General features: G+C 44.1%; 2 protein-coding genes across 3 annotated transcripts in view; both read right to left on the reverse strand.

The window, feature by feature from the left end:
- The window catches only part of LOC133370229 (mitochondrial peptide methionine sulfoxide reductase-like), a 289,872-nt gene that overhangs the window by 7,965 nt on the left and 257,086 nt on the right, over positions 1–24,821 (reverse strand). The gene's annotated exons all lie outside the window — the stretch shown is intronic.
- On the reverse strand, positions 804–22,894 carry CATSPER4 (cation channel sperm associated 4). Its single transcript, XM_061597684.1, has 11 exons — positions 22,814–22,894; positions 20,027–20,170; positions 16,462–16,563; positions 14,758–14,855; positions 13,872–13,992; positions 11,408–11,541; positions 9,640–9,829; positions 7,199–7,413; positions 4,929–5,091; positions 3,895–3,966; positions 804–860 (listed from the first exon to the last, which is right to left on the reverse strand). Exons 1-11 carry the CDS (start codon positions 22,892–22,894, stop codon positions 804–806), a joined length of 1,377 nt encoding a protein of 458 aa, XP_061453668.1.

Consider the following 24,821-nt stretch of genomic DNA (forward strand, 5'->3'; position numbering starts at 1 on the left):
GGTCTGATCCATATGGGCTCTCATACTCTTAAAACTCCTTAACCACTACGTCTTGGCTTCTTCTCTTCCTCACTGGGACAGCTCAGAAATACTGTTCTGCTTTCAGCAAGACTTTTTAAAGAAAGGCAAGCACTGTAAGAAGAAATCTTTCAAAAAGTGTTTTTGTTCATTCCAAATTACTCATCTTGGTTAATATGTAAAAATATTTGATGTTTTGAAGTAGATCAATTTTTAGAAAGACCTTTTCCCAAGTCTTTTTTCCCCTCAGGGTAAATCCTCTCATAAACCACAGCGAAGGACAGACAGAACACTTCCTTTACGGGAGATCTTATATTGCAGGGGTGGGGAACCTTTGGCCCTCCAGATGTTGCTAAACTACTACTCCCATCTGCCCAGCAAGCATGGCTAGTGGCCAGGGGTGATGGGAGTTGTAGGTCAGCAACATCTGGAGGGTCAAAGGTTCCCCACAGCTGTCATACTGCCTAGATATTGGATCACTTAGTGTACCTGTATACCAGAGGTATGAACGTCTGCTAGGATGCTAGAAATGTGATAAATAGCAGTGGTTTTTATTTAGCTGCAAGCTTTCGACTTCATTTAGATTTATTAAAAATTGTGATCATCCTCCCCTTACTCCAACTGCACTCTGAAATGACACTGAACATTTCTACCAGGTCATTGTGCTGATTGTGCCGACCCCTAAATTAAACAGTTTTAACATCTCTCTGTGTCACACATAAGCATGCCCTGAAAGGTCACCAAGGGGTAATTAGTTAAGAAGATAGCATCTGCAGCACATGATTCTACAGTCTTACCAAACTCGACTGATGAACTGGACCTTTTGCTGGAGGTCCTGATGCCTAGGGGTAGAGTAACAAAGAGGGGAAATATAACAACAAAAAATTAGTACACAAAAGGTGTGCAGTCAAAGGAAACTTATTTTGGCTTTCATGTGCAGCAGCAACCCTTGGCTCTGCCTATTCAGTCTATTTTGATGTGTGTGTATGGCCCCAGTACCAGAGCTTGGAAAAATTACTTTTTTTGAACTACAAGTCCCATCAGCCCCAGCCAGCATGGCCACTGGATTGGGCTGATGGGAGTTGTAGTTCAAAAAAGTAACTTTTCCAAGCTCTGCCCAGTGCTAGGTTGATGCAGTTGGAGCCACTGCTGTCAACCTGGAGCTCCCCACAAATTTGCTGCTGTCTCACACTGCTTCGTCTCTGCCCCGGCAAGAATAACACCTGCAAGCAGGACCTGAGCACAAGAGCATTCTCCTCACTTGGGATGCCCAGCAAGTTGGAATTCAGAGGCACACTCCCCCCAACAGTGGAGATAGAATATAGCCGTAATTCTACCATGAATCTGTCTCATGCTTTTTCAGAGCCATCCAGGTTGGGGTCCATCAGAGCCAGCTCCAGGCTTTTTTTGGGGGGGGAGGTGTCCGGGCAAAGTTTATTTATGTATTTATTTATTTATTATTTGATTTATATCCCACCTTTCCTCCCAGTAGGAGCCCAGGGTGGCAAACAAAAGCACTAAAAACACTTTAAAACATCATAAAAGCCGGCTTTAAAATACATTAAAACAAAACAGCTTTTAAAAACAGCTTTAAAAAAGGTTTACAAACATATATTTTTAAAAAAGGTTTAAAAACATATTTAAAAGTTTCCCCGGGGGGGGGTCCCCTCCTCTCTTACCCAGGAGTAAGCTCCACTAAATAGAGTGGGCCTTACTTATGAGAAAAATCAGAGCTTGGAAAAGTTACTTTTTTTGAACTACAACTCCCATCAGCCCCAGCCAGTGGCCATGCTGGCTGGGGCTGATGGGAGTTGTAGTTCAAAAAAAGTAACTTTTCCAAGCTCTGAGAAAAATGCATAGTGTTGTGCTGTAAAGGTAGCAGCCTTTTGGCCATTTAAAGGTTATATGTTCCCATTCATGGCTCACAAAGTTTTTTAAGCATTTACCCTAATCTAATCTATAGATTTCATAAATCTTCTTATGCTCCTCAGCCAACACAGCCATGTTGATGGTGCACCAACGTAGGAAAGGCTGATCTAGGGTATCATTGTACTCTTGGGGTGCAAAGCAAGAGGGAATGGCCTATTGACTCAATACAGACAGGTTCTTACCAAATAGTTTAGGTGAGATCTTTTCCCAGGTATTTCAGGTTGAAAGGAGCAAAACCAAGCACAGTGTCACACTATACATCTCAGGAGATGCATCATCGCCTGTTTCAGACCTACAGTCTATACTGTGGATCTTTTGTAAGTACAATAAGGTGAGGTCATGTGACAATGGTGAGGAGTCCAACTCTAAACACCCATCAGCCCCAACCAGTATGGCCAACAGCTAAGGCTGGAGGGAGTTGGAGTCCAGCAACATCTAAAGGACCACCCCTACCTTATAGGAGTTGAACTCCAAGCTGAGTGAATGACAGAACAACCCTGAGACCACAGCCACAGTCTGCAATGCTAATTGATCTTGGAATGCAATCTGCAATGCTTTCGAAGATCAATGGAATGTTGTCTTATAATATCATGAAAGTGGGCCTTCTCAGTAGCAACACCCACCTCTAGAACATCCTCCCAAAGTGCAGTAGGAACTGCAGTGAGTGTTAAACTCTTTCTGAAAACCCATCTATTTAGGCAGGTTTTCCCTGCCCTGTAATTCTTGTTACACTGTTCAACATTTATTGCAATGACTTTTGGGACCACTCTACTCGAAGGATCGCCGTACCCCATATATGGCCACTTCACCACTTTGATCTGTGGAACTAGCACTTTTACAAGTGTGACATAATGTTCACTCCATGCTTACAAGGAATCAATCCTTCAGTGTGACAGCACCTATACTCTGGAACTCCCTGCCCATTGATACTATACAAGGTTTGTGGCATCTGCTAAAAACTTCTTTGTTTAGGCAAGTCTACCCAGATATTTAAGTTTGACTTGTATTTTAATAAGTAATTTCATTTTATAATGCATATTTTTGAAACTACTGGTTCTATTCATATTTTGAAAAAAATAGGTCAACATCTGATTCTAACAGTTTTATTAATGTATATATTATATTTTGTGCAAACCACTTAGAAGTTTTGATGGTTAAGTGAATAATTGGGCTAAGTTCAAGGTTCTGGTTTTGGTGTACAAAGCACTATATAGCTTGGGACCAGGATACCTATATTCCCAGTCGATCACTACGCTCTGCAGGTGAGGGCCTCCTGCAGATACCATCTTATCAGGAGGTCCATTCTGCACAACATAGGAAACAGACCTTTAGTGTAGTGGCACCTACTCTTTGGCATTCCCTCCCTTAAATATTAGACAGGCACCATCTCTGTTATCTTTTTGGTGCCTATCGAAGACTTTCCTCTTTCAACAAGCCTTTTAAGTTGAGACCTTATCCCAGTCTGCATCTGTGCTGGAATTGGTTTTTTTAAAAATGTTTTTAAACCTTTCATTTAAAGATGTTTTAAAAGCTTTTAAAAATGTTTTCAAAGATGTCTTAATATATTTTGAAGTCTGTTTTTATGATGTTTTTAGTGTTTTTGTTTGCCGCCATAGGCTCCTACTGGGAGGAAGGGTGGGATATAAATCTAATAAATAAATATATTGATTTCTTATCTGCCCTTCACCATAAGGTCCCAGGGCAAGTTACAACAATTTAAAATTCAGTGTTAAAAAAAATTAAAACAAATTACAGTCACAGGAATAGGGAGGTCCTGAAAATATACATCCCATGATAATGATGATGATCGTGATAATGCTATATAATGCTAAACTCTTAGAGATTTGTACATTAGGGAATGCATAAGTTTTACCAGTCAGTGAAAGAATGAATGCTTGCATGTGCCGAGCCATGTGAATTAGTCATACAAGCTACAGTTCTACCTACCAACGATTGTCGCCGTGCTCTCATGGCTGCTAATTTCACAGCGCCCTTTTGGTATTCCGAGTCAATGTTCATCTGCCAGAGAAAGACGGCAAAGGAAGAGGTCAATCTTGAGTCAGAAATCCAGGAAGAATGTGTGTGTCTGTTGGTGGCTGGGGCCAAGAAGGTATGGGGAGTGGCTGTGTCTGCAGTGTGGATTAGACACATATGGCTGTGTACATTCATGGGTTTAAAAAAGAGGGCTGGTCCATTTGGGCAAGTTGCGCACTGCCCCACCAACCTGAGTCTTAACTCAGCCAGACCCTACTTGCTTGTCTTCTTACTTACATCCAGTCCATTCCTTCATTTTAGTTTCAGTGTTGCCCTTGTAGAACTCAGTAGGGAGGAGGATGGGGGCAAAACTAGAATGAGTTGGCTCTCCCTGTCATTGGCTGGGGCTCCACCTACTGTCGACCTCTCTCCTCCCACCCTACCAGTCCCAATGGGCACCAGCCACCACTGGGAGAATGCATTTGGTGAGTCAGAGTAAGGCCAAATTAGAGATATCTATGTAGGTGAGATAAAGAGTGTGGCATACCTTTGGGCAAGCTTCCTGAACCCCACCATATTTGAGGACAGGCTTTCTACCTTTGGCCTGATGAGCCATGTTTGGCCTGTCAAGCCGGCCAAAGCAACAAAGCTTGCATTCATTGCCAAAATCCAGTAGCACCAAATGAAAGTCTCACTGCAGTCAGGAGTGCGCTCTAAGCCACGCACTGTCAGTTCCTTAGACCCACTGAAATTCATGAAGATACTATAACTCAGTTAAGGTCTACTCAAAATAAAAAGCTGGATACAGCCCATGGTACCCTCCAGATGTTGTTGGCCATGCAGGCTGGGTGCTGGGGCTGATGATGGGGAATGGGGTCCAAAAACATCTGGAAGGCACTACATGGGTTTCCCCTCAATTAGACTAAGGAATTGTGATGGAGTAATGTCGCCAGTGGAATGATCTGCTCCAAATATTGCCTTCCAAGACCACGGGGAAGCAACCATACCTTATCAAGATTCATCAACGTAGACAGGATGTCGCCAGGCTTGCCTTGGATGCCATCTGTGTTAAGCACGGTCTCCGAGATGTTGGTCCCACGGATGTTTCGCAAAACAATCTCTTGTTCTTGCTCTACGTTAAATTTGATGGACCTCACCTCTTTGATTATTCTACAGGAATCAAAGCAAGCAAGAAAGAATGCTGCAGAGACTTCCTCCATCAACCAGTTTCTCTACCAACTGGTAACCTCTCACACTAAATGTGGCCCTCAGAACTGTCCCCAGGTCATACCTTCACTGGCTCTACTATTCCCTTTACAGAGCTACAATTTCCAGAGTGGTTAACAATCAATCCCTCTTCCCAGGGAACTCTGGAAATTGTAGCTCTGTGAGGGGAACAGGGGTCTCCTAACAACTCTCAGCACACTTAACAAACTACAGCTCTCACCATTCTTTGGGGGAATCCATGACAGTTCAAACGGTATGATGCTAAATATCTAATACTGCAGCCTTAGTCTGAGGTCCTCCAACTCTGCTTTAAAGTTTTTATAGTGAACACATAAGGAAAATATCAAATGCCCAAACCCAGGTACAGCACAGGTATTTTTGTTTTTCCCTCATGCATGACTAATAGAAGCTTCAGGGGGTGCAATTTAAATCAGGGAAGCAGCTGGGGAAGAGTTTAACACTCCCCCCCATGCACAGTCCAATTTGTTGCACCCACACTGCAGCTGCATTAAAGAAAGAATGTGTCACCTGGTCACAGATCTCCTGGGCAAGGGCCATAGCTCAGTGACAGAGCATCTGCCCTTCATGCAGAAAGTCTCAGGTTCAATCCCCAGCATCTCCAGGTAAGGCTGGCAGAGATCCCTGTCTGAAATCTTGGAGAGCCAAAGCCAGTCATTGTAGACTGACTCTATACAGCTTCCTAAGTTCCTATGTCTCATCCAGACTGGCCTCAAGACAGCATTAGGTATATGCTTGGAGAAACATCCATTGAAGTTCAATGGAGTAAGAAGTACACTGAAATGGTGAGAGCTCCAGTTTGCAGGGATGCAAACCAAATGAGGCCCCTGGGAAATAGGAGGAAGATCATCAGTATCTTCAGGGAACCTTAAGATTTGCAGAGGTAGAAAAAAATCTTTATGTGGGCCCCTCCAGATATTGTTTTAAATTGTGCATTCATAAAGATTTGTGCTCATGATGCCATCAGGGCAGTCACACATGATTCCCACTTCCAATACTGTTTGTGCCTGCAAAGATTTTGTGATGGTCACACTGTTTCATTTCTAGTCAGTACCTATCCCACAACTTCCTGCTGAAATCCCACAATGTTTTATTTTTGTCCCACTTTTGTTGCGCTACAGCCCATCTGGACAGCAATAATATGATAGCACTGGGGAAGCATTGCAGAACACACTGAAGCAGAATAAATCCACCACTACTGCAATGTTATTGGCTCAAGAACATGTTTTAGAATACACCTGCAATAAAACACCAATCTGGTGTGTGTGTGTGTGTGTATTGTGAACCTAAGGGATCAATCCCCACCCCAAACAACCCAATGGGGCATGAGCATACTCAGAGGCCACAAAATACTGGGACTGTCTATTTAGTGTGGTGGGATGGGGACTGCAAAGGAATCAAATAGAATATCCTGAAAGAAGGCATGTCTGACTGACTGGCAGGCAACCTTACTGATCAGAAAAAACTCCATACGGCTACATTTTATTGCAGGTTCCACTTGTTAAATCCTAATGTGCAAAGATTCCTAGAACAGTGGACTCCCTCTTAAATGACACCTGGCAGACATCCAAAATAAACTTGTTCTCTCTGAAGCAGACAGAAGGAACCTGTGGCCCTCCCATCAGCCACAGCCAGCGAGGCCAATAATCAGGGATGATGTGTTACAGTCCACCAAGATGTGGAGGGTCATGGGTTCTCCAGACCTGCTCTAGAGCTTAGAGCAGGGGTAGTTGATGTGGTGCCCTTCATACATTGTTGGATCACAACTCCCATCAACCCCAGTCCTGTGACTCTAGTTTGTTTCACCTGTTTTAAATACAGAATTTTAAATTATAACCCACTCTGGGACCTACTGGTGAAGAGTGGGTAAGAACAACAACAACAACAACAATAGGAATTGTAGTCCAACAACTTCTGGAGGGTTACCCCTGGTTTTGTGAATGGGGTAAACTTAGATTTTACATTTAGGAAGTTACATTTGACATGCTTCTTATTCTCAAGGAGAACAAGCAAGAAGAGTGGCTTGACTTACACATCAAGCTCATCCCGGATCACGCGGTATTCCTTAAGGTTCTCGTGGATTGCTTCCAGGACAATGCAGAGTTCTTCACAGGTGGCATCATTCAGGTTGCCTAAGTTACCAAAGCCAAGCAACTCCTGGTGATGAACCATTGATGTACCACGCATGACCTCTTTTACATGCCAAGGTTCTTGCTGACCTGGGGGGAAATCATCTTCGATGCCGTCCTGCTCAAGGAGCAATACAAAACAGTAAGGATCATTCAGTTAGTAACCTAAGGACTAATTCTGTTTACAGTTATTCAACAACTCAAGAGGGGTTGTGTGAAGGGGTTGCCTAGCAACCAGTCAGAATGGTGTGATCCTTGCTGAAGTAATTTGTGCTCTGATCGCCTGTGTAGTTGAGGGAGTTTTCCCCGTCTGTTTAGTTGTTGAATATCTTCCTGCTGTGAACATAGCCTAAATTAAGAAAGACAAAACCTCTCTGTTTATTTCTCCTCAAGTGATACCAAGTTTGCTCAGTGAGGTATTGTTTTCCTTTTCCTCTGGCCTCTGTTGGCTTTCTTCAAGTCACTCTGCTACCTATTAGGAGTCCCTGTATTAGGGGACTAATCTCATAAAGTGACAGGAGCCACACAGTCTCCCTGGACTGAAATGTGTGTGACAAATCAGTCATTTTTCTTCTAGTACATTTATATCCCACCTTTCCTTCAAGTGTTCAAAGTGCTATACATGGTTCTCCATCTCTCCCTTTTATCTTCACAACAACCCTGTGAGGTAGATTAGGCTGACAGACAGTGATGGGTCCAAGGTCACCCAGTGAGCTTCATGGCCAAATGGGGATTTGAACCCTGGTCTCTCCCAGGTCCTAGTCCAACACCCTAACCACTACACCACACTAGCTGTCAAGCATGAGAGTCAAACACCAAAAACTGGAAAACTGACAAGGGACCAACCATATAGCTTAGCAGTAAGGCACATATTTTGCCTGGTGAAGGTCCCAGTGTCAATTCCTAGCATTGCTGTTTGCCCTATTTTCCTCCTTAGGGTTGTCATCAAAGAAGTTCATAATACCAATTGCAAATAATTTAAAAATGGCTCAGACACAAGTTTGTTGGTTTGGCACCGAGGGTCAAACTAGATATAGCTGAGATTAGGGACAAGGCAGAAATTCAGCTGAGCTTGCATTTAAAGGCAAGCCTACTTAATTCGTACTTTCCAAAACTATCCATGAACCGAAACACAACCATCCATTGAAACTTGCACTTCTCTGAACTTTGCAATGTAGTTCTCTAGCCAACGAATGGGTACAAAACTGCACACACTAGAGTAAAGCGTGCCTAACGATGAATACAGTTAGTGAAAACATACAAAAACACTTTAGTGGAAATTGCTTTGCAAAACTATGTATATTGTAAATAGCATAGAACAACATGCATATTATGAGAAATTCACACTAAAATAATGTTGCATTTTCATGAGGCCTTCTAAAAAAAATCGCAAAATGATATGGAGATGTGAAGCGCTGAACTTAAGATTAGAAAAATGAGAGAAACCAAAACTGACAGATTCGTCCATACCTTGGCATGACAGATCTGGGACTGGAAGTGAATGGAAGTCTTACTGTGTGGTTGTTAAAAAGCAGCTGCTGAGTGGGGGATGGGGTGGGGGGTGGGAGGCTGAGAATCTGTTCAGGGCCATGACACTGTTGGAAAGGCTTAGACCTCTCCCACATGCCATTGATCATATCACTTCATTCATAATGTTTTCCAATGGAATTGCATTTGGCTTCAAAAGGAACATAGGAAGTTGCTGTATATTTATTTATTTATTTGATTTATATCCCACCCTTTCTCCCAGTAGGAGCCCAGGACGGTAAACGACAGCACTAAAAACACTTTAAAACATCATAAAAACAGACATTAAAATATATTAAAACACAACCATTAAAAACATATTAAAACAAAACATCTTTAAAAACGTTTTTTAAAAAGAAGGTTTAAAAATATATGAAAAAGCAATTCCAGCACAGATGCAGACTGGGATAAGGTCTCTACTTAAAAGGCTTGTTGAAAGAGAAAGGTCTTCAGTAGGTGCCGAAAAGATAACATAGGTGGCGCCCATCTAATACTTAAGTGGAGGGAGAATCAGACCACTGGTCCATCTAACTTAGTATTGTCTGTACTGTCTGAAGGTGGCTCTCCAGGGTTTTGGACAGGAAGCCTTTCCCAGCCCTAGCTGAAGATGTTGGGGATTGAACCTGGAACCTTCTGCATGCAAAGTAGATGCTCTGCTACTGAGCTACTGCCCTTCACAGCTTCACAGCTATGGTAAGTTCAGCTTAAAAAAACAAAAGAATTTCTCCCCCATTCCTATGGATTTCCTAATGACAGCTGTCAAGAGCTCTGTGCCCATCTCCCATCTAGCTTCTCCAGCCCTTGAATTAATACTCACATCAAGTCCAGTGTCTGCAAGCACGTAAGGAACCCGAGCTTGCATTTGCTTCTCATTGTATGCAGTTACAGACTGCTCTAGGTTTGTTGTTACCACAGCCACAAGTAGATTTGCAAAGATGAAGGCCCCAAATGTGATGAAGATAAAGAAGTAGAGGGCCCCGCCTATCTCCAAGGCAAGACCTTCATTTCTGTAGAGGAAAAGAGGAACACTGTCACCAAAGGAAAGTAAGAGCATCAGAAGAGCCTGCTGGATCAGGCCAGTGGCCCTTTTAGTCCAGCATCCTGTACTCACAGTGGTCAACCAGATGCCTAGGGAAGGAGATCCTAGAACAACAGGGCTCTCCCTCTCCTGTGGTTTCCAGCAGCTGGAATTCAGAAGCATATTGCCTCTGAGAACCAAGAGAGAACATAGCTATCAGGGTTGGTAGCCACTGATAGCCTTATCTTCCATGAATTTGTCTAATCTTTTTTTAAAAGCTATCCAAATTGGTGGCCATCCCTGCCTCTTGTGGGAGCAAATTTCATAGTTTAACCATGTGCTGTGTGAAGAAGAACTTTCTTCTGTCTGTCCTGAATCTTCCAACATTCAGGTTTTATTGGATGTCCCCGAGTACTAGTGTTATGAGAGAGGGAGAAAATTTTTCTCTGTCTACTTTCTCCATACCATGAATAATTTTATACACTTCTGTCATGTGCTGCCTCTGACTTGCCTTTCCTCACAATGAAAAAAACCGAAATGTTGTAGCCTTTCTTGTTGCTCCATTCCCTTGAACATTTTGGTTGCCCTTTGCAACTCCTCCCAGGATGGATCCATGCCTCACTCATCCTTTTCTCTCTTGACCAGGGATGTCCTCCAGATACTGTTGGACTACAGCTCCCATCATCCCTGATCATCAGCCATACTATGATCAACATCAGGAGGGCCACTAAAACTTTAAATCAAAAGGATCGCAGCTGCAGTCTTCAGCTATAGGTTAGAAGCCACAAGATATCAGAAAGTTTTTCCTGCCTGCCTAAATGCCACCTGGGATGAGTCTAGAGTGGCCAGGTAGGGGGGGGGGAAGCACACAGGGCTCTTGCACTTTTAATAGTTCTTTAGAAGAGAGAGTTTCAATTTCAGCAGGGATAGCTTGTTATTAAAGGTGCAGAAGCCCTGTCCCTCTTGCATCTAGCCACTTTGGCAGGAATTCCACAATCAGGCTCTGGCTTATGTTCCTGTCAACTGAACCTCTTTTGGTAGTGGGACATATAACAGAAGCACAGGCAAGGCCACATGGCAGACACAGCTCTGTCCTCCAGCACATCATCACCACTCCCTCCCACCGGAGGCCACTGCCTCAGTCTGCCTGAAGGTAGGGCCAGCCCTGGTCCAACTAACTTAGTCAGGATCACACTTGCTGGATTCTTCTACAATTTCTTCTTATTTAGAATTTTGCTATTTGATATGAAATGGTTCTTCACTAGCTTGAACTGTAGGGGACAGTGAGCTTGGGGAAGGGCTGTAGCTCAGTGACACAGCACCTGCCCTGCACACAGAAGGTCCCAGGTTCAGTCCCCAGCATGTCCAGGTAGAGCTGGGAATGTCCCCTGCCTGAAACCCTGGAGAGCTGCTGCCTGTCACTGCAGACAATAGTGAGCTAGACAATACTGAGCCCAACATGGTCACTGCTCAGAACTTTATTTGCCTGATGTCCTTCCTCCTGTTTAGAATGAAGAGCCAGCAGCACTCGTTGATTGTGGCTGAATGGGGCAGGCAATCTACTCACTCAAAGTCATCGTATATGTTAATCCACCCATCCTGCGTTATGCAGATGAACAGAGAGTACAAAGCAGTCCCCAGATTCCCAAAATGCTTTGGGACAAGGCTTCCAAAAAGGGTCACACCAAATACAGAGAAGACCTGAAAAAGTACAAAACAAGGACAGTGTAAAAATGAAGAAAGTTTGCGGAAGAACCCCTAATTGAGGGGTAGCCCACGTGGTATCTGCCAGATGTTGTTGGACAGCAATTCCCATCAGCCCCAGTTAGCCTGGCCAGTGGTCAAGGAAGATGGGAGCTGTAGTTCAACATCATCTTGGAGGGCACCACCTTGGCCACTCCTATCCTAACCACATCAGCCTTGCCCTTGCCTTCTTCCTCTGGGCCCGATCCAAACAGCTGCTGAGAAGGAGAGGGCAAGGTAGTAGGAGACTGATGTTCCTTCTTCTTGCTCCTGTGACCACTCACTTGCTTAGAAGGGACATGCATTGAAAGCAAGGAGGACCAGGGATTTTCAGTGGCTGACATTGGGCCCTTGCGCCAGGGTGGGCCTCAGCAGCTGCCCAACAGTACTGATCCCTGATGCCGTCCCTACCTAAGTCTGGCAGTCTGATTACAACAGCAGGCCAGTTCTCACTTGATTTTTCTATAGTTTGCTACTGTGGAAGGCCTTAGGGAAGGGCGGTAGTTCAGTGGCAGAGCCTCTGCTTGGCATGCAGAAGGTGTCAGGTTCGATAGCCTGCATCTCCAGGTTGGACTAGGAGATGCTCCTGCCTGAAATCATGAACAGCCACTGTCTGTAAGTGTAGAAAATGAGGAGCTAGACTGACCAATGGTCTATCTCAGTATAAGACAGATTCCTATCTTCCTATGGAAGCCGAATGCAAGTCCATTGGAAAGCATTATGGATGAAGTGATATTACTATCATAGCTTTAATATGCATGGCACTGTACAAAGTGCAAGAGAACAAGTCCCTGCCCTGAGGAGCTTTCAATCTGCACTGTTGATGTAAGGCAGCGTTCATGCATGCAAGTCATCAAGTGATGGATGTGCACCCAGTTTCCAATTCTCATAATTCTGGGCAAGCCTTCCAATTCAACATGGATGAGCCTAGTGGTCACAGACCCTCCACCATCAAGATCCATCAGTCTGACAGGCACTAGAGAAAGGACCTTTTCACCGTCCTCCCCTCCAATATCTCTAGAACTCTTTCCCAAAGGAAATATATATTGCACTATTTTTGCTGGTTGTTAAACTTTAAAAAACGTTGTTTTTCCCAATTCATGTTTTACCAAATGTTGTGCTGGGTTTTTAAACTGCTGCTAGTTTTTAGTTTTGTAACTGAAAACTTTTGGATTGTTTTGTCTGTACTTTTTTTAAAAAAGTGTTTTAATTTGATTCTGTTTGTAATTGAAGTTGTAATTATTTTTGTGATTATATTTCAGCCTATTGCTTCTTAAATTTCTTTAGTCAGTACCTCAATCAATCAAATGCTCAGCCATGCAGATTTCCAGATTCAACTCCATACTACGATAGATGAATTTGTTCAGTTCTTCGCATTTTCACATCAGTTTGCATTAAAAAAAAAAAATCCTCACCAGCATTTTAGTGCGTATTTCTCTTGATACACATTTTTGTATGCTATTTTCCCTAATACACTTTCCTATATATATTTTCCCTAATATACAGACCTTTAGTGTGGCAGCACCTACCCTGTGGAATTCCCTCCCTTTGAATATTAGGCAGGCACCATCTCTGCTATCTTTTCGCCGCCTTTTGAAGACTTTCCTCTTTCAACAAGCCTTTTAGGTTGAGACCTATCCCAGTCTGCATCTGTGTTGGAATTGCTTTTAATATGTTTTTTAATAATGTTTTTAACCCTTTTTTAAAGTTGTTTTTTTTAAAAAATGTTTTTAACGCTATTTTGTTTTAATGTATTTTAAGATCTGTTTTTATGATGTTTTAAAGTGTTTTTAGCACTTTGTTTGCCGCCCTGGGCTCCTGCTGGGAGGAAGGGCAGGATACAAATTAAGTAACAAAATAAATAAATAAAATATACACCATGTTGCAAATCAATTTCCCCAGATGTAATGCATGCTTGTATTTTATTTTCACTAAAATATGCATGTTTATGCAAACTTTACCCTAATACATGTATTTTTTGTAGACTTTACCTGGCTGGTGAACTGCATTGCAAAATTCAGAGAAGTGTGAATTTTGAAGGACAGCTGTGTTTTGGCCCACATTTTTTTGCAAAGTGCAAATTAGTTGGGTTTGCTTTAGTGCAAACTGAATTGAGTTTCTCCCCCCATCCCTACTCCATATCAATGCCCAGCTAGCCAAGGTGGGGGGCGGGGAAGGAGGCGGAAGGGAAGGAAAGCAACACTGGAGGAGAGCAGGAGATGTAAGAGACAGAAAGGATCTCACTTCATTCCCAAGAATCAAAATTTAGGGATTGGATGGTGTCTCACCAGCATGATGGCAAAAAGCAGGATCATGATGTTAGCCATGTCAGGAATGGACTGCAGGATCACCTGGATCATCCGCGCCAGACCGCTCACCAAGGTACAAACCTGCATCAGTCTCATGACTCTGGAAAGAACAAGACGAATATCATGCTTGTGTATAAAGAAGGGCTGTAGCTCAGGGGCAGAGCACATGCTTTGCATGCAGGAGGTCCCAGGGTTCAATCTCAGCATGTCCACATAGGGCTGGGGAAAGCCCTGGAGAAGAACTGCTGTCAATCAGTAGGATGGCAATAACTGTCCTAGACAGACCAAATGCTCAGTAGAAGGCAACTTCCTGGGTTCCTAAAAACACCAGCTAACCAGGACTGCAACCTGCTACAGTAGATGCAATATTTTGCCAAGGAAAGGACTGGACTGGAGCCAGAAGAAGGAACGTAGGCTGATGTTTACACACCATAATTTAAAGCACCCGTAAAGCTCATGGCTTCCCTCCCCCCAAAGAATCCCAGAAACTGTAGTTTATATCTCAGAGAGCTACATTTCCCAGCACACTTGACAAGCTATAGTTCCCAGGATTTTTTGGGGGGAAAGGGAAGTCATGTCCTTTAAATGCATGGTGTTTAATGTGCATGTGCAGTCTTAACCATCCCGGTGTGCCCTCGGAAGGAGCTTCCTGACCTGTTTGCATTCCATGCAACCTTGAAAACATTAGCTGTGGGGATATGCAACTGTTTTAAAATGTTTTGAGATGTTTTAATTTTAATTTTATTATTATTTTCTTTTTTCTCTTGCTGCCCTACGCTCCTTTGGGAGGAAGGGCAGGATTGAAATTTCATTTAAAAATAATCAGGAATTTGGAGATCTCAGGCTTCCAGCTCTCCATTCCTACCTGAGCATGTGGATAAGTGTCGTGTCATTCAGGGCAATAAAGATCAGGCCAAAAAACAGAAACAGCACGATAAAAAAGTTGAAGATATTCCAGCCATCCTGCATGGAAAGGAGGGGGGGAAAACAATGGTAAGAGATATGGAGCCAAGACTGGTCATCTGGAACCGCAGAAGATCTGAACTTCCCAGCCATTCCCCCAAGAACACCAGGATGGTGTTTTGCATGGGAGCTGTCCCATACTATCCTCACGACAACCCTGTAAAGCAGGTTAGCATGAGAGTATGTGACTGGCCCAGCATCGGCCAGTGAGCTTTGTAGGAAGCAAGGATTCAAACCTGGGTTGCCTTGCTCCAAACAAAGCCCTCTTCGGGTGCTCCTTTCCCACTTTGAGGAAACACACAAAGGATGAGTGTGCTCGCTCCTCCCCTTTCCTTATTCTGGTCATCCTCCATGAGCTAGAGAGTCTATTTCAGAAGGTGGGAGTCTCCTGTACTTAGGAAGCCTCCTCCATGCATTTTAATCAGGGCTCAAGTGTAACTAAGCGTTACATGCCCAGGAAGAAATGCAAGAATATTGGACAAATACATTCTTTCCTGAAGGCACTCCTAACCTACATTCCATATATTCTTTATTCATCACAGTCTGTTCAGTGCAGAGCTTGGAAAAGTTACTTTTTTGAACTACAGTTCCTATCAGCCCAATCCAGTGACCATGCTGGCTGGGGCTGATGGGAGTTGTAGTTCAAAAAAGTAACTTTTCCAAGCTCTGGTTCAGTGCCATACTTTTCCTTTCTTCCTGGAATGGGTTGCATTTATATCCCACCTTTCCTCCAAGGAGCTCAGGGTGGTGTACCAACAACCCTGTGAGGGATGCTAGGCTGAGAGGCGGTGACTGGCCCAAGGTCAGCCAGTGAGCTTCATTGCCAAGTGAGAATATGAACCCTGGTCTCCCAGATCATAGTCCAACACTCTAACCACCATACCATGCAGGTTTTAGATTTAAACTGCCTGTAATTTGGGGGTGTAGATGCATTTCTGTTATGTTTTTATTTAAAACTTCTCCTTTTATCCCACTGCAAGTGATGGGAAAAACTGCTTGTAAAAATGTGTACATTAGTTACAACTGCATAGACAATGTATTAGGAGAAAATCATATTAAAATGCTGATGAATTTTAAATGGAAACGGGACCGCCTTCAAGTCGATTCTGACTTATGGTGACCCTGTGAATAGGGTTTTCATGGTAAGCGGTATTCACAGGGGGTTTACCATTGCCTCCCTCTGAGGCTGAGAGGCAGTGACTGGCCCAAGTTCACCCAGTGAGTTTCATGGCTATGTGGGAATTCGAACCCAGGTCTCCCAGGTCATAGTCCAACACTTTAACCACTAGGCCACACTGGCTCTCGGTGAATTTTAATGATTACTTTTTTTTAAAAAAATGTGCAAACTGATGTGGAAATGTGGAAAGCTGAATTTAAGATTGGAAAAGTGAGAGAATCAAAACTGACAGACCCTTCCATTCCTAGAAGGAACCCTATACCACTTCTGTGCAAAGTATGTGCTTTGCTACTAAGCTTATGGACACTCTGACTACTTATGATAGCTGAAAATGCACAAGAAAAGACATTTGCATGTTTCCTCTGGAAAGGAGCAAAGCATCCACAATCACAGTTGATATATGCATTGGGGCAGGTACCCTGTTCTCACCTTCCAGTACAAGAAGAAACTGTAATACCAGCTAAGAAATACGTCACAGAGGAGGAAAGCCAGGACAATAGTATCGATCGCAGAGAACAACTCAAAGTATTTCTACAACAGAGAACAGAAGAAAAGAACAAACTTTGCAATCTGCCCCCAAACATCCTTCTTTGCAACATATTCCTGATCCTCAACTGTAAGATGTAGGATGCAGTACTCAACCAGCCCCTAAACCAGGTGTGGACAACCAGCAGCCCTGCAGATGTTGCTGAACTACAGCTCCCACCATCCCTGGCTATTGGCCATGCTTACTAGGGCTGATGGGAGCTGTAGTTCAGTGCCCTCTGGAGGGTCAAACGTTCCCCACCCCTGCCCTAAACCCTCAGATATCATGTGGGAAGGGAGGGTTTAGTCCAGGGATGGGGAATCCTAGGACCGGGGGCTGAATGTGGCCCTCCAATCCTCTCTGTCTGGCCCTTGGAAATCTCTCCAGGCAGTACCCCTCACTGGCCCTGCTTCATACCCTTCCTGTGTTTGCCTGGCTGGAACACATCCTTTGATAATGCCTCTTGCTTGCCTGAATGGAGGATAGAGAGATGTGTCTGATAGTGTGTAGAAAAGTAAGATTTACATTTTGTTGCTCTGCCCGTTTTTACCTCTGGCCCCACCCGCCAGTGGCATGTAGCCCTTGGGAGGTTGTCCAGAAGGGAATGCAGCTGAAAAAGGATCCCTGCCCCTGTTTTAGCGCAGAGCCTCCAAGTACTCACAGTCTTCTTCTCCACCATGTATCTACTCCAAAACAACATCATTATAACACTCTCCAAAGCTGCTTTTTCCCAACCCTCTTCCACACGTTCATAGGAAGCTGCTGTATACTGGCTCAGATGGTTAGTCCACCTAGCTCAGTATTGCCTGGGGGCAGCTCTCCAGGATCTCAGGCTGGAACATTTTCCACCTCTATCTGTAGAATCCCAGGGACCAGTGGTGCCATCAGGGCAAGACTTTAGGGCAGATGGCCATGGCTCCACTCAGCAGCATCAGTAGGAGGGTCTCCAAACACAGCAGGACTGGAGTGTCACATTTTGAAGTAAGTATAATCAGGGCTGGCACCAAAGAGTGGCCAGGTCAGGTTCTGGTCGAGGACCCCTGTGGCCTAGAGGGGGCCCTGAAGGGCCCCTACTTAGGGTGTGGGGTACATTTTCCCTTCCACAATCCTAGGCAGGGTCAATTCCCGACCCTGCTGCAGATCACAGAGACGGAGCTCCCAGCCCCCCCGACTGTGCAGGCCCACGGTGCCCGCCTGCTCTGCCTACCTCTCCTCCCTTTTTGTGAATGCCCTGAGTGCTGTGTGAGCAGCTGCCATCAATCAAGATGGCAGCAGATGTTTCTCTAAGGAGTTGATGCCCCTACCGCCATCTTGATTAATGGCATGTGCGCACACAGAGCGTAGCAAGCATGTATGCCATCAACAAAGATGGCAGCAGAGGTATCAGCCCCTTAAAGAAGCCTCCACCACCATCTTGGTTGATGGCAGTGACCTGCACGGCATTCACAGAAAGAGAGAAGAGATAGGTGGAACGGTCCCACACAGTCTGTAAGAGGGGAGGCTGGGAGTAGGGGGCCTGGGGCAGGCCTGGCTCTGGCCCTGAGTATAATACACATTACTGTCTAGAGAGCTCTCTCCTCCACCGGGAAGACCATTAAGGCCACATCTGTACTTTAGTTATTTAAAACATTTATATACTGTTTAATCATTTGTATTAGTACATAAAGCAGTATGATACCACTTTCGACAGTCACTGCTTCCCCCAAAGAATCCTGGGAAGTGTAGTGTGTTAATGGTGCAGAGAGTTGTTATGAGATCCCTATTCCCCTCACAGAACTATAATTTCCAAAATGGTTTAACAATCAATCCCTCTTCCCCGTAAACTCTGAGGATTGTAGATATGTAAGAGAAAGAAAGGTCTCCTAACAACTCTCAGCACCTTTAACAAACTATAGTTCCCATGATTCTCTGGAGAAAGCCATGACCATTTAAAGTGGTATCATACTGCTTTAAATGTATAGTGCAGATGTAATCTAAATCCAGAATCTAAAATTACCTAACCATCGCTGTGCCAGGGATTGAATTTGAGACATTTTGCCTGCAAAACACTTCCTGTACCACTAAGTTCTGGCCCTTCCCCAGTAAGTGGATGTAGTATGTACTGTAGTTAAGTCCTTAATTTAAAGCAATTCTTGATATCTTTCTTAATCCCTGCTCCCTATGAAATCTTTCATCTCCCTTTGGGAAGGAGAAGGAGGGCTGTGAGAGTCACCTTTTAGGTATATGGGGGCAGCCATTTCCCCCCCTCCATATAATTCCCCAGGAAGTGACTGCAAGCTATGATGTACAGTTGATTCCTCAGAGCAGTTTTGCAACAGATTTGTTTCTTTTTCAACTGCGCATAGCTTCTCTAAGCAGCTGCAAAACAGTAAAGGAAGAAAGAGGCAGCCCTCGGGTCATTTTTATTTCTCTCCTTTTTTGTAAAACTGGGTACAATTTTAACTTTTAAAAATTCATTTTCCTTAAAAAAATGCACCCACAAAGAAGATGAAATAAACTGGCTTAGTAAACCAGCTGTAGGTAGGGTTACCAACCATACTCTTTTAAGAGTACATGTACTCTTTTTGAGATGGTGCAACAGCATACTCTTACTTTTCACTGATTGAAGCCAAATGTACTCTTTTTGAAATGACAAAATGATGGTAACCTGAGCTGTAGGGAACATGTAGTTCTCTAGATGTTGATGGACGACAGCTCCCATTATCCCTGACCATTGGCCATGCTTGCTAGGGTTGATGGGAATTGGAGTCCAACAGCATCCAGAGGGCCACACATTCCCCTACCCTGTTGTAAGCAAATGAAACTGGATTGAGACAGGAATAATTTTATCTGCCCACCCCGACTGACTTAATTTGAAATGAAAGAGCTGCTCCCGGCAATGAACACTATGGAACACTTCAAGGAACCAATGGCAGCTGGTGGAGCCATGTCAGCTGTGCAGTGGAATCCACTCTGGGTTTCAGTCTGAACATACAATGAGCTGTCCAAGGTGGCGAACCTATTTTGGGAATAGACTTCAACACCTTGGACAGCTCCTTGAAAATTTGGACTAAAACCCAGAGCGGACTTCACTGCCCCACTGACATGCAGCTGTCAGCCACCACTGCAAGGAAAGATGCATGTCTGCAAACCTGCAGTAAACAGGTGCCCAGGAAACAGAACAGGGCTTAGGAAGCTGTGACCCTCCAGATGTTTTTGATTCTGGCTCCCATCAGCCCCAGCCAGCTGAGCCAATGGCCAGGGATGATGGAAGTTGTAGTCTGATTGTAGTCCAGCAACATCTAGAGGACTACAGGTTCGCCATCTCAGAAATGGAAGAGAAGGAGAAGGCAAACAAGAAAAAGAAGGGGAAGGGAGGAGGAGGAGGAGGAGGAGGAGGGGAAAGGCTGAGTCAAGGATGTGCTGTGCCCCTTTACCAGTCAATGGTCAGTCCCAAGGCCCTGCCCAGACTGGCATGTCCAAACTAACCTCTTCTAATGCTGGGTCTGTTCGCACAGCGATAATAATGGCATTCAGAATGATGAAGCTGGCCAGCAAGAGCTTGAAGGCTGGATGATGGAGGAACATCCCCATGCATGTTTTCGAGACAAACTCTTCCACGTCCCAGTCATCCTGTTGAAGGAAAGAGCAGAACTGTGGGGAAGGTGAAAGGACAAGCAATGTGATCAAGGGACTGGAGCAACTCCCCAATTAAGGAAACGTAGCAGCTCCCTGACTATGGAATGATCTCCCCAGGGAAGATCACCTGGTGCCAACGTTGTCATTGTCTCGGCACCATGCGAAGACATTTTTGTTTTCCCAGAGCACTTCAGCAGCATTCGTGATTGGAATTTGCTTTTTACTCTGATTATGTTTTTAATATATATTCTCATTAATATATTTTATTTTATTTTTTGTTGTGAATCACTTTAGGACATTTAATTGTGGAAAGTGATTCATAAATTTAGTAGACTAACTAACATGGGGCTTCTTGGTTTAGAAAAAAGGCAAGTAAGGGGGAACATGACAGAGGAGTGTAGAATTATGCATGGTGTGGAGAAAGCAGGTAGAGACATTTTTCCTTCCTCTCTCTTAGGATCATAGGAAGCTGCCATATACTGAGTCAGACCATTGGTCCATCTAGCTCTGTACTGTCTGCACTGACTGGCAGCGGCTCTCCAGGGTTTCAGACCAGAGTCTCTTCTTGTCCTACCTGGTGATGCCAGGGAACAAACGGGGGATCATCTGCATGCAAAGTGGATGCTACTGAGTAACTGTCCCCCTCCAAGATAATTCATAATACGAGAACTCCAGGGGTCATTCAATGACTCTGAATGTTGAAAGATTCATGACAGACAAAAGGAAATACTTCTTCCACGGAGCACATAGCTAACGATGGGACTCCCTATCACAAGTGTAGTAATAACAAATTCATGGAGGATCAGGTTATCAGTGGGTGTTAGTCACAATGGCTGTGTAATATATTGTTGTGAGCCTCCCCAATCTCCGAGCTGTGAGATTTCCAGGGTCCCTGCACTCCTCCAGGGTTTGGTTTCCTTTGGGAAGAAGGTCAGCAGAGACTGCGGTGTCTTTATGAAATATGGTTTGTTTATTTACACACATTCCGACCTGAGCTTAGGATGGAGGGGGTTCAAGGCATCAGCAGTCCAATATCCAGCTTTTCCATCTGGGTTGCAGGAGGCACCCAAATGCCATGGTGCAGAGAGCCAATCTCTCTGCCTGCCTCCAGTTACCAGCCTTTCTCTAGACACAACTAAAAACACAAAAAACCTCTCCTAGGCTCCAGAAGGTAGGGGGTGAAGGCTCTCCTGAAGAGTTTCAATGACAAAAGGATCTTCCTGGTTTATTCAGCAGTTGCTGGGTGCCTAATAGGCCCATTAACTACCTGGCCACTCTATTTGTTTAACAAAAGAAATTCATCTGGCGAGCACAGCCAGTTCCTCATTCCAAGGCACAGGATTCCAAATCAGAGGCTGGAAAGGGGACCCACAGGGATCATCCGTTTCAACCCCCATGCTCATAATAATATCTGCCTCCAGTATCTGAGACAGCATGTCTCTGAATACCAGAGTAGAAACACACTCATGGTTCTGTTGGTTCCAGGGCATCTCCACCTCTCTCTTTTGAAAGCGGGGACACACAACGCTAGTCAGACCCCGCCCCTTTTTACTGTAAAACCTGGTGGGAGCAGCTTGAGTGTGTGCTTTTTTAAAATTCAGCTTCAAAGGGCAGGTTGTAAATTTAATAAATTAATAACAAATACATTTTGCAACTGATTGGCAGATCAACCCATTCCCACTCCAGGTGTGGCTAATGGAAATGCTTTGCTCTGGCGACCCACAGTCCCAGTTGGGTGAGGAACACTCGGAGGAAGGGCGGGATATAAATTTGATAAATAAATAAGTAGGGAGAGGGCTGTTGCATTCATGCCCTGCTTGTAAACTTCTCATGGGCAATCTGCTTGGCCACTGTGGGAGACAGGATGCTAGGCGAGATGGGCTGTTGTTGTCGTTGCTTGTCGTTGCTTGTCGTTGCTTGTCAAACTTGTCAGTCGCTTGTGACCCAAAAGTCTCCAAGCGACTTATAACACATTAAAAGTTTAAATATAAATGCATGCTACCATGAAAACAGAACAAACAAACCCCCACAGCAGTCACAGGAAGATTGGCAGCACACTTATAACAACACAACATCGCCTCAGTCTATCAGATGCCTGGGGTGAAAAGATAAATCTTCCCCTGATGCCAAAAAGATGTCAATGAAGACACCAGGCAGACCTCTCTGGGGAGATAATTCCACAGATGGGGAGCCACGGCAGAAAAGGCCCTCACTCTCCCTGTCCTCCCACCCTCTAAGCCTCCCTCAGAGGGTGGAAGGGCCTCAGAAGAAGATCTAAGGGTCAAGGTAAGTTCATATTTGGAGAGGTATTCCAGAAGAGGTTGCAGTCCTGAGCTGTAAAGAGTTTACATCTTATGCACAATGCAGGGCTCTTATGTTCTTATGAAAGCTCATGGGGCTATGGACTATGGCTGCATCCACACCGCACATTTAAAGGGCATTTAAAGCAGATGACTCCAAAAAATCCTGGGAACTGTAGTTTAAAGGTGCTGGGAATTGTTGTTCTATGAGACATAAACTACAGTGCCTAGGATTCCGGGGGTGGTGGTGGGAATTTATGTGTTTTAAATGCATGGTGTGTCACAGCCAAAGAAACTTGAGTCCTGGAAAAAAAGAAGCAGGAAAAAATGAGCATACCTGAATACAAGTGACATCTTTACAGTTGATCTCGGTGAGCTCTTGTTCAGGAACTCCTGGATGCCCGCCTGTGTCAGGCATCTGCAATGCCTAAGAATACACATAAACTCTTTAGGAACAGGCAAAACATACCAAATGCGCATCCCATGGGTGGGGAGCCTTTTTCAGATAAAGGGCCGCGTTCCTTCTGAGCAACCTCCTGAGGGTCCCATGTCAGTGGTGTGCAGAGCCAGAAGCGACACTGGAGTAACAAATGCAAATGTTACCTTTGTGCAGTAGGCTAATTTTACACACATTCACACACCCCTCTATCCTCCATCTGGGCAAGTAAGAGCAGCCAGGCAACACCCAAAGAGGCCACAAAATAGGGTCGGCGAAGCCTGTGGCCTGGGGTGAGGAGGTGTGGCTGAAGAAGAGGTGTAGCCTTGGGTGATTCTGAAGGGCCAGCTAGGCCACAGTTAGCCCCTAAGGTAGAGTTTCCCCACCCCTGGCTAGGAATGGAAAGACCTGTCAGTTTCAGTTCTCTCAGTTTCTAATTTTCCCTAAATTCAGTTTTCCTCATTTCTGCAGCAATTTGTGGTTTTTTTAAAAAAAGTCCTCATGAAAATTCTCCAGCATTTGAGTGGAAATTTCTTTGAATGAACACGATTTTGTTTGCAGTCTTGACTAATGTGTCTAAACACATTTTTGTGAGCATTTTCTCTTCTTATAATGCATTTTTGTTGTCACTCATATTCATTTTTATGTACATTTCCCCCTAACATATGTACTTTCATAAACATTCGTTGGTTAGCGAACTGCACTGCAAAATTCGAATAAGTGTGAATGTCAAAGGATGGGTGGGTCTTGGTTCTCATGCTGTTTTGGAAAGTGCGGCTTAATAGATTTGGCTTGAAATTTAAACTGAATCATTTTTTTCCCCATCTCCCAACACTGGAGGCTGCTTAATCTACTCTGCCTACTCGGTGTGCTGCACGGCTTGCCACCACCTACGCTCAACGTGTATATTTCAAAATGAATATTACAAAACCACTGCAAGTCTCCAGTGATCTCCAAAAGGAAGGCAAACCCCGGGTAGCGTTGCCTCACTGCCTGGGAGGTGCGTAGCACATAGCCATATCAATGCATGTGCACAGACATGGTGTGACAAGTCTGACATTTCATACCCTGCTCAACGATATTTTGAGCAATTTATAACATACTGTAGGACAGAAGGAGGGACACTTTCTTAGCTGTGATCCCTTCTGTGCACCTTCCGGGAGCCACACACTAGTGATGGGTGTGGTGGTTAGAAGCAAAAGCGGTCACAGGAACAAATGTAAATTTTACCTCTATACGGTAGGGTAGTTTCTACAGACACTCGCATACCCCTCCATCTAGGAAACCAAGACACATGATGAGTGTTCAAGGACACATTCCAGCCAGGCAAAAGCATGCCAGCAGAATGTGAAGCAGGACCCGTGAGGAGTGTGTCCTGCAGAGAAGGGGTGTGGCCCAGGGAGAGTCTCAAGGGCCAGGCAGAGAAGCCCCAAGGGCCACATTCCAGGCCTGAGGGTCCTTATCCCTGCTTGAAGAAAATTGTGAGTTGTTTTTTTTAAAAAAAAACTTCATTGGAAAAAAAAGAAAAATAACAATAAGAAAAGAAAAAGCTTTAAGGGTACAACATATTCAATTTATTTGTATCAAATAAATTAATAAATAAATAAAAGAAATATTACCGACAGTATGAACGTATTTACATATATTGAACAAATCAAAGCAGAGGAAATAATTCGTAAGGATACTTATTCTCCTGATACATTTGGTTCAAGAATATAATAAAAATTGCCCAATTTTCTATATATTTATTTAGTTCTCCATTTTTCTCTCTTAAGTAGTATGTTCCTTTTATTAAGTTGATGGTGTCCCACATTATCCCAGTATGTTTGTATTTCTGAACATTGCCAAAATGACTTTCTGATCAATATAATAGGGCATCTATGTTTTTTCTAACCTATCTCTAACCAAA

The sequence above is a fragment of the Rhineura floridana genome, chromosome 15 (assembly GCF_030035675.1).
Source record: "Rhineura floridana isolate rRhiFlo1 chromosome 15, rRhiFlo1.hap2, whole genome shotgun sequence".
Classification (NCBI taxonomy): Eukaryota; Metazoa; Chordata; class Lepidosauria; order Squamata; family Rhineuridae; genus Rhineura; species Rhineura floridana.